This window comes from Lutra lutra, chromosome 16 (genome assembly GCF_902655055.1).
Source record: "Lutra lutra chromosome 16, mLutLut1.2, whole genome shotgun sequence".
NCBI classification, from domain to species: Eukaryota; Metazoa; Chordata; class Mammalia; order Carnivora; family Mustelidae; genus Lutra; species Lutra lutra.
Window position 1 is genome coordinate 13,755,020 of NC_062293.1, and position 14,285 is coordinate 13,769,304.

Below are 14,285 nucleotides of genomic sequence, written 5' to 3' on the forward strand. Positions count from 1 at the left end.
GCATGACCCTAGTGGTGTTCCTTGTCCTGAACGGTGCTCATTTCTTCCAGAAGTCTGGCTGCTGCCACGCCTCGGAGGTGCAGGCCACCCCCTGGAGAGCCTCAGACTAGACTCCCCAGGTCCGGTCTCTGCGGCCGGGCCGCCATCCCCTCTCCCCGTGCACGTGCGGGGCCTGCAGAACGGGCTTCGGCACCGCCCCCCTCCCCCGCCAGAAACTATGAAATGCCCACGGGCTTGCCCCTTTCTCTTTAAGACTTGCTTACATCTAGTTTTCTTCTCGTAAGTGTTTCTTATTGCCATAGCAACACTAATCAATCACCGGACTAAAAATAGCTCTTTCATGTTTCCGAAGCATGTCTGTAGTGAATTGAAAATCCAGCCGCGCCGTGCATGTTGCCGTGCACGTTGCCCCGGGCGCTCCCCTTTGCCGACACCGGCCCCGGGGAGGGCTGGGTCTGGAAATGACTGTTGCAGCGGGCCAGGTACTCCACCGGTTCTTCCTGGCGTTCTCCTTCCCGGCCGCCGCGGAGTCTCTCATCCCTTCCCAGAGACACAAGCCCGCGCGCTCCCGCGCCCCGCAGGCAGCGCTCGCTTTCCCGCGCGCTGGGCTTGGGCCGCTGGGAGCTTCCCAGGTGCGCGGGAATGGCCGCGGCCGCCATTGCCGGTGGAGGCGGAGGGAAGCGGCGAGCGTGGCTGCTGGGTCCAGACGAAGCTGCTTGTAGCAGGAGCAGATGCTAGCCGCCCTCGTGAGACCTCTCTGGCTCTGGAGGACCTAAGCTAGAAAATCAAAGCTCTCTCATGTCCCCGGGACACTGCTACTATTTTTAGGCGCTTAGGGGGCAAAACAAACCCTGCATGGAATCAAGTGAGTATATCAGCGACGAGTCTCCTGGCCGAGCTGCTTTTCTAGTCAAGAAGAGAGAGGGGGGTGGGGGAAAAAAAAAAAAGATTTTTCATGAGAAAGAAGATTCCAGATCTTGAATGGGCCCAGGGGAGGAAGGCAAGCAGGGAGGGGCTGACGTGACTCATGAGGGCCCCCCCCCCCCCCCCCCCGGGCTCCAGGGGATTCGGGCACGTTATTGCCTCTCTCCGTGCTTCATCTTCCTGCTCTAGAGTCACTGCCCTGGTCTTCCGCCTGAAGCAGGGTCATCTCAGGGGACCCCTGGGGCTCCCAGATGCTGGTGGGGGGTTTTTTGTTTTCTTTTGTTGTTGTTTTTTGGTTTTGGATGCTATTTTCAACTTGTCTGAGCCTCGGTTTTTGTAATAAGGCTGAGAGAACGAACGAGAAGGCATAAAGCCTTTTACGTCTAGGAAAGAAGGGAGTCCACAGGGATCCTGGTCGTGTTCTTCTTGCCCTGCCTGCAGCAGGGGGTCAAAGAAAGCAGAGAAGAGGTCGGGGGAGCAAGCCCTCCCCACAGAAGCGGGAGCTGCTTCAGGCCGTTAGGAAGGACAAAGACAGGGAGAGGACGATCCCACACGTCCTCAACAGCACAGCGGGGCAGGAGGCAGAGTGAGGCCAGGACAGCGTAAATCTGCTCTGTGGTGTGGCCGCCACATCTTGGGAAGGACCCGCCGTCAGGTGTCCTCTTGTTGCCACCACCCCTACAAGTCCACAGTCTCCCCGCGTGACCGTGCATGTGTGCAGGGAGGATCTCCCCACCCCAGCCTTTTCCTTCCCACAGAGCCCGTGGGATTCCACAGGCAGGGGTGCAGTGGGCTGGGTACCCATCCCACCAGCCACTGCCTGGCCCTTTGCTAGATCATTCCATCTTCATCCCACAGTGATGCGGTTGGTACCGTATCCATTTTGTGGAGGAGAAGACTGAGGCTCGGAGGGATCAAGGAATTTCCTCGGAGTCACGGAGTCTGTGAGAAAAGCAGCTGGGCTTTGAACTAACGTCTGTTTCACTCCAAAGCCTGTGCTCTTTCTACCGGATTCTTGCTTTCTGTGGGCAAGGTGGGTCCTGCCCCGTCGGGACACCTGCCCATGGCAAGCTCAGTGCCATCGGTTACTGGCAGACATCACCCTGGGCCGTAAGCAGTGTCATAGACAAACCCGCTGACTTCCGCAGCCAGAACTACTAAGTTAGACAAGCACAAATCCCCCGTTTTCCTGAGATCTTTGCAGACTGCCATGGAGTGATGTTTTTACGCAGATGAAAGCCAAACTGGTGATTCTTGAGGTTAGGTGTTCTTATTGGTTTTCCTGTCGCTGCACAACAAATTTCCCACAAACTTAGCCACTTCAGACACAAATGTATCATCTCAGAGTGTCTGCCGGGCCCAGGTTAGCTAGGTCATGGCTCAGAGTCTCACTAGGCTGGGCCCCAGTCTCATCTGAGGCCCAGGGTCCTTTTCTAGGCTCCCTGGTTGGCGGGTTTCAGTTTGTTGCTGTCATAGGACTGAAGTCCGGTTTTCTAGTTGGCTGGCCTCCAGGGGTCTTTCGCAGCTTCTGGAAACTTCCCTGGCACTAGCCCCATGGCCACCTCCCCACATGGCCACTTACTTCTTCCAGAGCAGCCAGAGTCTCAGCTTCTTCAAAAAAGAATTCATATAATGTTGGGGCCCCCCGGGTGGCTCAGTGGGTTAAACCTCTGCCTTCAGCTCAGGTCATGATCTCACGGTCCTGGGATCGAGCCCCACATCGGGCTCTTTGCTCAGCGGGGAGCCTGCTTCCCTCTCTCTCTCTCTGCCTGTCTCTTTGCCTACTTGTGATCTCTGCCTGTGAAATAAATAAATAAAGTTTAAAAAAAAAGAATTCATATAATGTAGTATCATCTGATTGCCTTGGTAATCTAATCAAAGGGCACTATCCCATTATTCTCAAAGGTCTTACCCACACTTTGGTGGGGGGATTGGGCAAGGTGTATATCCCAAGGGCTGAGAGTCTTGGGAGGCCACCTGAGAATTCTACCTGCCATGAGTATTTTAGTCTTTCCATGAGCCAAACAGGACTTCAAGCGTTCAGTGCTCCCAAGTGACTGTGCCGTAGAGAGCATGGGAATCTTCTGAATCCCTTGACGCCTTCCAGTTGTACCAGTGGGTGACACTCCTGGTGTCTCCCTTCAGGAGAGACACATTCCAGTTGGTTGTGTCAAGGTTGCCAATTCTGTTTTCTGCTCCCACACTCCTGACGGTTCCTTCAGTGGCATGGAATCCCCCTCATTGGTGTAAATGTGTCCGAATCTTCAGGGGATAGGCCATGTTTGTTTGGAGGAAGTCCAGGGTTGGAAGGTGGGCTTCCTTTGAGATAGCTGAGGGTGCCCAGGTGAGATGGTATGTATATTCCTGGCTAGAACAAAGCCCTTAGTCACAGAAAGCAGAACTGAAACAGAAGCTTTCAGACTGGAATGTCTGGGGGACTTGTGGCAGTGACGGCAGGGAGTGGGGAAGAATCCCCCTGAGGGAAAGGTTGCAGCTTATCTTCTGATGGGTGAGCCAGACATAGAGCCAACTGTGGAGATAGAAAAGGAGATAAGTGTGTGACAAAGGTACAAACGGAATGCTCCCTGTGCACAGGGGATCATCATTCTGACGTGGGATGTGAGATGGCCTGTGGGTGAGATTTAGGAAGGAGGCTTCAGGCTGAGAATGCTGTGGGCAGAAAAAAAAAAACATGGCGGTCAGACGTTTTCCAGGGACTCGCGAGTGGTCTTCAGGGACTGACTGGGAGGAATATAGGGCAGAGCCATAAAGAAAGTTAGGGTATCAACAGAGGATTCTAGGTCTTACTTTTTATTTATCTATTTATTTATTTGAGAAAGAATGAGTGAGAGAGAGCATGAGAGAGGAGAAGGTCAGAGGGAGAAGCAGACTCCCCAAGGAGCTGGGAGCCCGATGCGGGACTCAATCCTGGAAGTCCGGGATCATGACCTGAGCCGAAGGCAGTCGCTCAACCAACTGAGCCACCCAGGCGCCCTCTAGGTCTTACTTTTAAGGAGGGAAGCTGACCCAGCAGGATTTGGGCTTTCATTGGATGTGATGGGTGAGGTTCAATGGTGTCCCCTCAAAATTCATACCTACTGGAACTTCTGAGTGTGACCTTTTTGTAAATAGGGTCTTTGCAGATGTAATTAGCTTCAGACCTTGAGATTCAAGATGAAATCACACTAGGAATAGGATGGGCCTAAATCCAGTAACTGGTAGCTTATAAAAAGAGGACACCCAGGGAAAAGAAGGTGATATGAAGACGCAGGAGGAGGTTGGAGGGACTCAGCCACAAACCAAGGGACTCCTGGGGCCACCAGAAGCTGGAAGAGACAGGGAAGGGTTCTCCCTGGACCCTTCAAAAGGAGCAGTATGTTGTCAACACCTTGATTTTAGACTTCTGGCTTCCAGAACTAAGGGTGATAAGCCACACCGCTCATAGCCATTTGTTATGGCAGCCCTCGGATGATCGTATGGGGCAGGAGAACATTTGAACTCAGTATGGACCTTCCAGTTTGGATGCTGCAGGACCCTTGTTGGGGATGGCCGGTGGGTAGCTGGACATGTGAGAAGAGCAGGTGGGATTAGAGAGATCAGCCTGAACGTGGTCGCAGGAAAGTGAGGGGCAGGTGAGATCACCAAGGCAGGGGGTTCAGAGTAAGAAAATAGGGCAGAGGGCAGACCCTAGGAGACCCCTCCATTGAAGGTGGCATTCTTGGCTCATGTTGAACAGTGTAGAGAGTTCCTCAGAGTGTGGACAGGGAAGCAATGCTGGTTTGAAAATTCTTTGACATTCGGTCATTTCCATACCCTGCTGCTCTGGTTGAGAAGAGTGGGAGGTGAAAAAGAGCAGACAGGAAGCATGGGCTACTCTTTTTTTGTTTCGTCTTTTAAAGATTGCATTTATTTACTTGACAGAGATAGCGAGAGAAATCATGCACAAGCAAGGGGAGTAGCAGGCAGAGGGAGAGGCAGACTCCCCGCTGAGCAAGGAGCCCAATGCAGGACTATATCCCAGGACCCTGGGATCATGACCTGAGCCTAAGGCAGATGCTTAACCTGCTGAGCCACCCAGGTGCCCCATGTGCTACTCTTTTAATAGAGTTAGACTGTGAACACAAGGAGACATGCCATTAATTGTAGATGAAGGAAGGAACATCAGTGAAGGAACTTGATACCAGTTTTTTAGGAATATGACACTTTTCATGATATTTTTTAGGCTGCAGGAAGGAAGCCAGGAGAAATGGCAAATAATCGATGAAACATGTTTCCAGAGAAGAGACTTACAAATATTTTTTTGTTGTGCATCTGTTATATGCCAGGCACTGTGCTAGGGTTTGCCAGAATGATCTTACTGATCTTCTCAATACTCCTACGGAGTAGAGAAGGGTGGTCCCCATTCTGTCGCGGGGAAACTGAGGCTGGGAATGCCACAATAATTTGCTCAAGTCCAGATTTGAGCCCTGGTCTGTTGCTCTCTGTCTCAGTTCTCGTTACATGATTTTCCACTGGAATGCGGAAAGCAGCGGCTTTCTCTGATTCACAAAGAAGCAGCAGCAGCATAAAGAAATGAGCAGATCTGCAGTGGAAGAGAGGGAAGTTCTGGGTGTTTCTGTCACATGGTCTTACCAAACTATGAGTTAAAATTATCCGCTGTAAGAGAAGAAGAGGGAAGCCCAGGGGGTCTAGAGAAGGGAAGAGATTCAGGATAACCTCAGAAGCCAGCCAGGAGGAATGAAAAACCTTGGTTAATCGCTAAGACTCTACTAGGATTAGTGGCCTGGTTTTTAGGGCAGCTAACGTGTGTCGGGTGAGCAGAACCGGATCTCAAGATGGACTTCTAGCCAGAAAGATTTTAGTGACAGCTCTGAAAATGCTCCAGGCCAGATGTCGTCCTGATTTTAACACCACACCTCCACGGCTTGGAGAACCAGCTACTGGATATCCCAAGGCGATTATCAGTCCCAAAACCCTGCTCCACGAAAAGACCCTGACCAGCCTAGAATGGACCTGTCCCATCCGTGTATCCCCTTACAGCGCCCCAGCCCCGCCCCTGAGCTGCCTGGCCAAACCAGGTGCACTCCCAGCCTCTGGCAGGGTTACCATTTCTGATATGAAAATAACCTAAGTCCTTGACTCAAAAAATAACAGCATCTGCTAATTTGCATACGAGTTTTGCATTTCATATTTGGGCTTAATATCCAAATGCAAAAATTCATTTTGTTCAACCTTAGTTAAGTGGTTTAGGGTTCAACCGATAAAAACTCCTCGTGGAATGCTCCATTCTGATGCAGTCAGACTCAGCTCCCCTCCTAGGACGACTGTCTTCCTGCCATCTGGCACTGTGCCCGCCCTACTATGAATTACGGGTTAAAAAGGACCAATCAGTTTGCCAGAAGGCTTGATATTTTTTTTTAAAGATTTTATTTATTTATTTGACACTCAGAGATCACAAGTAGGCAGAGAGGCAGGCAGAGAGAGAGAGGAGGAAGCAGGCTCCCCGCCGAGCAGAGAGCGCAATGCGGGGCTGATACCAGGACCCTGGGATCATGACCTGAGCCAAAGGCAGAGGCTTTAACCCACTGAGCCACTCAGGTGCCCCAGGCTTGATATTTTTAAAAGGGTCTCAGCAGGTGCACCTGCCCAAGTTCCCATGTCAAGAGCTTCTGCCATGGGCCTCTGAGCCCCTCCGATTCCTCTAATGTCTTGATTTGTGATGAGCAGCCCCGCCTTGGATGTTCCTGGGACCGCATGTGTGAGGGCAGCAGCTGTGAAGTGAGAGTTTTGAGAGGACACAGCAGAGAAGGTGTTAATAATCACAGAGCTTCGTTCTCCTTAAAGACAATTACTGGGATTGATTGTTTCTGTGTTTCCTTAGTCACGGTTCAGCTTGCTTGTTTGACTTGGATTAAGACAGATGAACGCCGAGTGCACACAGTCACGTGATGTCAGAATTATCAATGGCACGTCCAAGGCCTCTGCTTCCTCCTACACATACTACTAGGGTTCTCAGCTGCGCTGAAAGGGGATCCTGGACTAGGGGGCGAGGAAGCACATGGGGCGAAGTATCGTAGACTTCTGAATTTTAGCTAATGCACACTGTTTTCTTCCCACGTGCGGGGTAATGGGGTGGTTTTCCAGTGAAAGCTGGCACCTACATCCCCCTGGAAGGCTTGCTAAACACAGATACCTGGGGTGGGGTGGGGGGCGCCTGGTGGCTCAGTTAGTTAAGCGTCAACCTCTTGACTTCGGCTAATGTCATGATTGGCTTAGGTCATGATCTTAGGGTCGTGAGATCGAGCCCCATGTCAGGCTCTGTGCTCAGCAGGGAGTCTGCTCGAGGATTCTCTTTCTGCCCTCCCCCCCCTTTCTAATAAATAAATAAATCTTTAAACACACACACACACATAGATGCCTGAGCCCCTTCCCTAGAGCTTCTGACCCAGTGAGTACAGGGTTGGGCCCAAGAATTTGCATTTCTCGCTGGTTCTAGAACACCGCTGCTGCAGCAGTTTTGGACACACCACTTTGAGAACCAGTGGGATAGTGATGAACAGAATGGACACTGGGACTAGGCCACCAGCCTTATAATCTGGACATGACTGTTTTCGAGCTGTGTGACCATGGGCCATTTACTCAACCTCTCTGTGTCCCCGTTCCCTCATCTTGAAAGCAGGGATCATCACGGTATACCTACTTCATGGCATGTTTACGAGGAATAAATGAACGAGAACTTGAATGCGCTTAGACCAGCGCCTGGTATATGGAATACGTGTTCCATGTGTGTTGGATAAATCAGTAAAGGAGCCAGGCTCAGGATTGTGAGCGTATCAGCCAGAGTCTCATTTCTCTGACACCTGCAGCTCCCAGTGGAGTTGCTGGGTCATTTTCCCCATTAGTCTTCAATCCCATCTCTTGTGGCCAGGAAAGTGAATGCCCAGCAGGAGGGAGGTTACATCAACAGCCATCAAAATCCTCTTCTCAGGCTACCTTAACCCTTAACATCTACTTAATACACAGACGGTGACTCATGGAGCCTGGACGGTAGGGCAGTGTGCTTTTGGGGTTTCTCTCCCCTGTGCTGCCAAAAAGAGGGGCTTCCCTTTATGTCAAGCTCAGCTACAGCCTCATTCTGATGGCTCTCATTTGTTGAACACTTCTCCCGTGCCTAGCACTTACGTGTTTTACACATATGATTTTATTTAACCCTTAAAACGTTACTATACACAATAATTATTTCCCCCATTTCCATGCTGCCGGGGTTCAGAAAAGTTAAATGATGTGACCCAGGTCACAGAGCTACCAAGTGATAAACTCAAAACCAAAATCCGGGTGTGTCCAACGTCAATAATGTGTTATCTTAAAAGTTCTCCTACCATATACCATGGCCCTAGCTGTCTATGCACATTGATATAAAGGTTAAGGCTGGGTCCCCAGGTATCCAGCAGTGGGCAGTAAGCACCCCAGAATTGGAACTGCCTATTTCAGGGGTTTTGCTTTTCGAAAGCCTGTCATAGGACTCAGAGAATGTACTCCTTTTGGAAATGGACAACTCTGGCCTGACTTCTGGGTACAAGTGTGTTCAAGTTGCCAAAGGCGGCTTTCTTTCCGAATTTGGATATTGATCTAGTATCTTTACATTACTGATCGGGAGTAGTGTGCCCAGCATGATGGTCAGGAGAGGGTCCAGAGACTGTACAGTGAATGTGAAGAGAGGAAAAATGGTATGCTAATGGAACTTTACTTTTTTACCCCGTAGTGTTCCTTTCTGCCGAAATTCTCCATTCATATAGAAACCAAGTACGAGGACAACAAAGGAAGCAACGACCGCGTGAGTAGTGCGCCCACCCCCCCCAGCCCCCACCCTGATTCCGTACTGTGCCCTCACCCTCTGGGCTCCGAGAGTTATGACAGTTTCCCAGCCCCATGGTGCTGAGGGCCAACGGCAGGATCTGTGCCTGGGACCTTGGAGAAGCTCTGGCATTTGCTTTCTGGGGCAATTTCCCTATTATTTCTCCCTGGAATTTCTTTGTGGCCTAGCTTTCTTTCCAGCTTTGTGTCCTTTCTGCAGGCCTCTGTGCAGAAATCTTGGTCACCCAAAATGGTTGTCATTGGTGTTTGAGGGGGAGGTGGGGACCTCGAACTCCAGGATTTGTTTTCTGATCACTGGATTGAGCGTACATCTTCTCAGTGACTATTAATATTTACTTGGAAAAATGATTATGGGGCGCCTGGGTGGCTCAGTCAGTTGAGTGTCTGCCTTTGCCTCAAGTCGTGATCCCAGGGTCCTGGGATCGAGCTCCATGTTGGGCTCCCCGCTCAGCGGGGAGTCTCCTTCTCCCTCTGCCCCTCCCCTTGCTCATGCTCTCTCAAATAAATGAAACCTTAAAAAAAAGAAAAGAAAAGAAAAATGAACACTATCAAATATCTGTGTACATCCTGTATGGATTTTCTGGACTATGCTTATGTTCATATAAGTACACTAATACATATCCCACATTAAAATCAGTGTACCTGTCCTGCAAATTACTTACCTTAGGGGACAAGCCAATTCTTTCTAGATTTCAGCCCCATACTTTGTTAGTATTGGTAAGAATCCATCTTCTGACCTGGCTTTTACCCTAGCCTCTTTCGGTTGGGGCCATGTCATTGGGAGTTGCCTTCTCTTAGGGAGTGGATGTTTTGATGATTCAAGAGCCTCACCCCAATGGGCGCCTGGGTGGCTCAGAGGGTTAAGCCTCTGCCTTCGGCTCAGGTCATGATCTCAGGGTCTTGGGATCGAGCCCCGCATCGGGCTCTCTGCTCAGCAGGGAGCCTGCTTCCTCCTCTCTCTCTCTGCCTGTCTCTCTGCCTACTTGTGATCTCTGTCTGTCAAATAAATAAATAAAATCTTTAAAAAAAAAAAAAAAAGAGCCTCACCCCAAGATTGGGCTCTGGGTTCCATCAGGACCTACTGAGGGAAGAGCCTGGCTCTAGAAGCTACAGAGCTTTACCCATTAACCTCTCCTCCATTTACGTGTTCTGCGTTTGTGGAGAATGATGAAGATGGAGACTCTGTCATAATGGTCAAGAGAGCCTTTCCTGACAAGGTGACCTCTTTGGAGCCTTCCCAGAGCCCAGGGAATGCAGACCAGGATGCAAGAGGTCGTGGGAGCACCTAAGTGCCATGAGGCAAGGACTCACAAACATCATCAACTTGAACTCGTTTTTCCAGGTGAAAACAGTCCCTGAAAAGAACTAAGAAACCCTTTAGAAAGAACCATTTTTGGCCAGGCCTACATTATGGTTCTTTGTGTCAACGTCTTCTAGAAATCTCTTCTAGAAAGTTCCTGCCTGGGATGCCTGGGTAGCTCAGTCGGTTAATCATCTGCCTTTGGCTCAGGTCGTGATTCCAGGGTCCTGAGATCCAGTCCAGCATCAGGCTCCTTGCTTGGTGGGGAGCCTGGTTCTCCCTCTCCCTCTGCTTCACCCCTGCTCTTTCTCTCTCTCTCTCTCTCTCTCTCTCTCTCTGATAAATAAATAAAGAAATAAAATGTTAAAGAAAGAAAAAAAGAAATCCTTCTGGAAGGTACAGGCATATTTGTGGGGGAACATAGGTTGTCCTTTTCAAAGTGGAGTCTACCTCGACAGAGCTGGAGTGGCTCCCAGGGGGCGTCACCCAAGAACTCAGTTTCACACCAGCTTGGTGTGGGAGGACACTCATTCCTTCACGCCGTTCTCAGCAAGGGCATGTCGAGCACCTTCTCTGTTGAGTTTTGAGTGTGTATCACGTCCCATACATGGTATTAAAAATGTAGACTCATTCCTCAAACTTCAGGTACTCATAACTTAGCTAGAGGAAAAACCAACATAATAAATAAAGACTCAGTCATTAAGCGTCTGCCTTCGGCTCAGGTCCTGATCCCAGGGTCCTGGGATCGAGTTCCGCGTTGGGCTCCCTGCTCAGCGGGAAGCCTGCTTCTCTCTCTCCCACATTGCCTGCTTGTGCTCCCTCTCTCGCTGTGTCTCTCTATGTCAAATGAATAAATAAAATCTTTTAAAAAGAAAGAAAGAAAGAAAGAAAGAAAGAAAGAAAGAAAGAAAGACAGACATAAGCATGATAGTGGGCTTTCCTCCCTCAGCATAGAGTCGCCACTGCTAATCCCTCAGAGATGGAAAAAGCTTAAAAAGCGGGGTTCAGTTTTGTAGTCCCCCCTTCCTTGTGGGGGACACATTCCAAGACCCCCAGTGGGTGCCGAAAACCACAGATAATACCAAACCACACATACACCTGTTTCTGCTTACATATCCATACCTGTTATAAAGTTTAATTTATAAGTTGGGCACAGATAAGAGATTAACAGCAACAGCAATCAGATAGAGGAATTAGAACAAAATTCTGTGGTAAAATATATAGGAATAGGATCTCTCTCACTCTCTCAGAGTATCTCACTGTAAGATACTCACCCTTCTTATGACGATGTGAGGTGATGAGATGACGGCAAATGAGGTAGGCAGAGTGTCAGGGCTGCTGTTGACCTTCTGATGATAGGTCAGAAGGAGGTTCGTTTGCTTCCAGACCACAGTTGACCACACGTAACTGAATCCATGGAAAGCAAAATGCGGATAAGGGGGTTTTGACTGTATTTGCAGGGACTGACTTGGCTGGTACCTGGTCGCTTCATCTTCTTGAACTAAGTTAAGAAACCTGGAGGTTTTCCGGGGTCCGCAAACTACTTTTTTTGTAAATCAAGTTTTGATGGAACACAGCCACACTCATTTGTGTGTGATCGAAGGTGCTTTCCTGCTGCAACAGCAGAGATGCATTCTTGCAACTGAGCTCATATGGCCCCTTAACCCTAAACTGTTTACTGCCTGAGAAAAGTTTGCTGACCCCGGGTTGGAGAGACTCAAATCAGAACAGCACCCAGCAGGTCTCAGAATTTGACCCAATCGATAGCTGTCACCCGCTGTCCCAGCCGAATGCCTTCTCCAGAATTCCCGAACTTTCCAGGGGAGAGAAGAATGCAACTGGCTGGGGTACTGGCCTCGGTCAGTTCAGGATCCCCAACCGTTAGCGTCCCTTAGTGGTTGATAACCTCAAGGGAAAATTTTAGGACTACCTCCTCGTCAGCAGCCTAAAATAAGAGGTGCTTTGGTGGCCAACCACATCAAAACTTCAATGTATAAAGGAATGTTTCATCACCCTTAAACTTGAGCCCTTGTAAAATAATGACTTTCCTGATTGGAAGATTAACACACGGTTATTAAAACTTGGGAAATGCAAAAGAGCACCACCCCCCCCAAAAGAAAAAAAAATCCAATAGTTTTTCTGTAATTCAGAGATTACTGCTGATGGTGCTTCATGGTACAGATCACTGTAAGTTTTTTTAGATAATTGCCCCAAAACCGAATTACACAGAATGCCATTTTTAACATATCCTGAAGTATCCTTCCCTGTATGATTTTATTTTATTATTTTTTTAAGATTTTACTTATTTATTTGACAGAGAGATCACAAGTAAGCAGAGAGGCAGGCAGAGAGAGAGGGGAGAAGCAGGCTCCCTGCTGAGCAAAGAGCTGGATTCGGGGCTCAATCCCAGGACCCTGGGATCATGACCTGAGCCGAAGGCAGAGGCTTTAACCCACTGAGCCACCCAGGCGCCCCTCCCTGTATGATTTTAAATGGCTGCACTGTATTCCATACTTAAGTGTACTCGCCAGACACTGGATAGTGAAATGGGCTTGACCCTTTTGACGTTTCGATGTGGCTGAGGACCATCGAGGAAAGGCTGATACAGAGCAGACGTCCCTGAACTATGTTAACCGGCGCAGTCTGAAAACACAGCATGGGGAACGTTTTCGAATGTCCTTTAGTCTTTATAAATACGTTCCCTTGCTTTTTTTCCCCTGAGGTTCTGACCTCACGAGTAGGTAAAACCTACCCATTTGCAGAGGTGTGAGGACATGTGCAGGCTCACCGAGATCCTTATTAAAGGTGGATAGGACCAGCGTGATCTGGTGTATTCTCTGCTCAGTTCAGCTGGTCCAGAAAAATGGACATGGTTGTCATTTCATTATCCTGTATCCCTTTGTGGTGGGTGCTAAGTTCTTTTCGCTACTCTGGTAGGACCTTAAAATCCCAGGTTAGCCACCTGAAAGCCAGGATCCGTGGTTGGTGTTAACATCCTCCATCCACATCCTCTGTCCGTGCTCTCGGAGATTTAGTCTGGCCCATAAGAGAAGCGCGGAGCCCCTGGGTGCTTGTAGGCGGTCCTTGTCAAGACAGTTTGCTTCCTCTGGGAGAAATTCCAGCCCCTGTCCCCTGTGTTGCCTCCTTCTCCCCATTTACTGACTCTGAGACCACTCATGGGCCCCACGCTACGTGGCGCCCAGTTTGTCCAAATTCCCATCCCAACCTCTGCCTGGCTCCACTCCATAGAACCCCAGGTCTTGCTTCAGAGGCCACAGGGTCAGACAGACCAGCCCTGGCTTGATCAGAGTTCTTGGCCAATTCTCCTTCCTCCAATTACCGTATCCAAGAGCAGCTGTTGGGTCACCCACCTGCTTCGAGGTTGGTCCCAGGAAGGCGGAAAAGGAAGACTTCACTGGTTTTCGTTCACGCTTGTTACTGTTTCAAAATCAGAACACGGCAAATATATATTTATGTAATAATGCTTTCATTGTTAAAAGCCAACTTTGTCCAGGGGTTCAAAGCTAGAGCCTCAAGCAGATGGTGTGTGCTGGTATACTCGTTTTCTATCCAGGGAGGAGTGTGGAGTTGTTGGTGAGAAGCAGAACTGCTAGAGAATGTTGTGCAGTAGTGGGTATTTCTCTGGTCTCATCGCTTTGCCAAATTATTTAATAAATTCAGTTTATTTCTTTGCATTTTCTGGGAGTATAGTCTTATCATTCGGCTAGCATCCTTCATACTGTTATCTGCATCCTGTTTCCTCCCCTACCTGCCAAAAACTTAATGAAACTGATGACGGATGATAAGAAGCAACAATTAAATTGAAAGACGCTAGTGATAATCATATTGATTAGTGATTGAAGAGAGTACATGTTGTTATCCCATTATCAATCACTGTACAAGTAATTTTTTTACATGACCCCATATCTAGTTTAAAAAAAAAATAGTAGTGGGATGACTAGCTATAAATATCTCCTCCTCGTTAAAATAAAACTCATATTTATGATTGTGAAAACCTATAAGTTGTGATTACATTAACCAGGACACAGTGGGAAAGTTGTCTTAAATTGAAGCCCATTTATTTTGTGCACGTAATAATAAGAATTATTTAGGTTTTAATTAGCACTGGGGAGGACGGCACCGTGCCAAGGTGGGGTTCTGTTGTTTGTCCGAGGCCATAAATCTA

At 48.9% G+C, this 14,285-nt stretch overlaps 1 protein-coding gene across 2 annotated transcripts in view; it reads left to right on the forward strand.

Moving 5' to 3' along the window:
* The window catches only part of PITPNC1 (phosphatidylinositol transfer protein cytoplasmic 1), a 260,135-nt gene that overhangs the window by 160,910 nt on the left and 84,940 nt on the right, over nucleotides 1-14,285 (forward strand). For both annotated transcript variants that reach the window (XM_047708109.1, XM_047708110.1), the window contains exon 5: nucleotides 8,687-8,758. In XM_047708109.1, coding sequence (XP_047564065.1) covers nucleotides 8,687-8,758 — 72 coding nt within the window. The remainder of the gene's footprint in view (nucleotides 1-8,686; nucleotides 8,759-14,285) is intronic.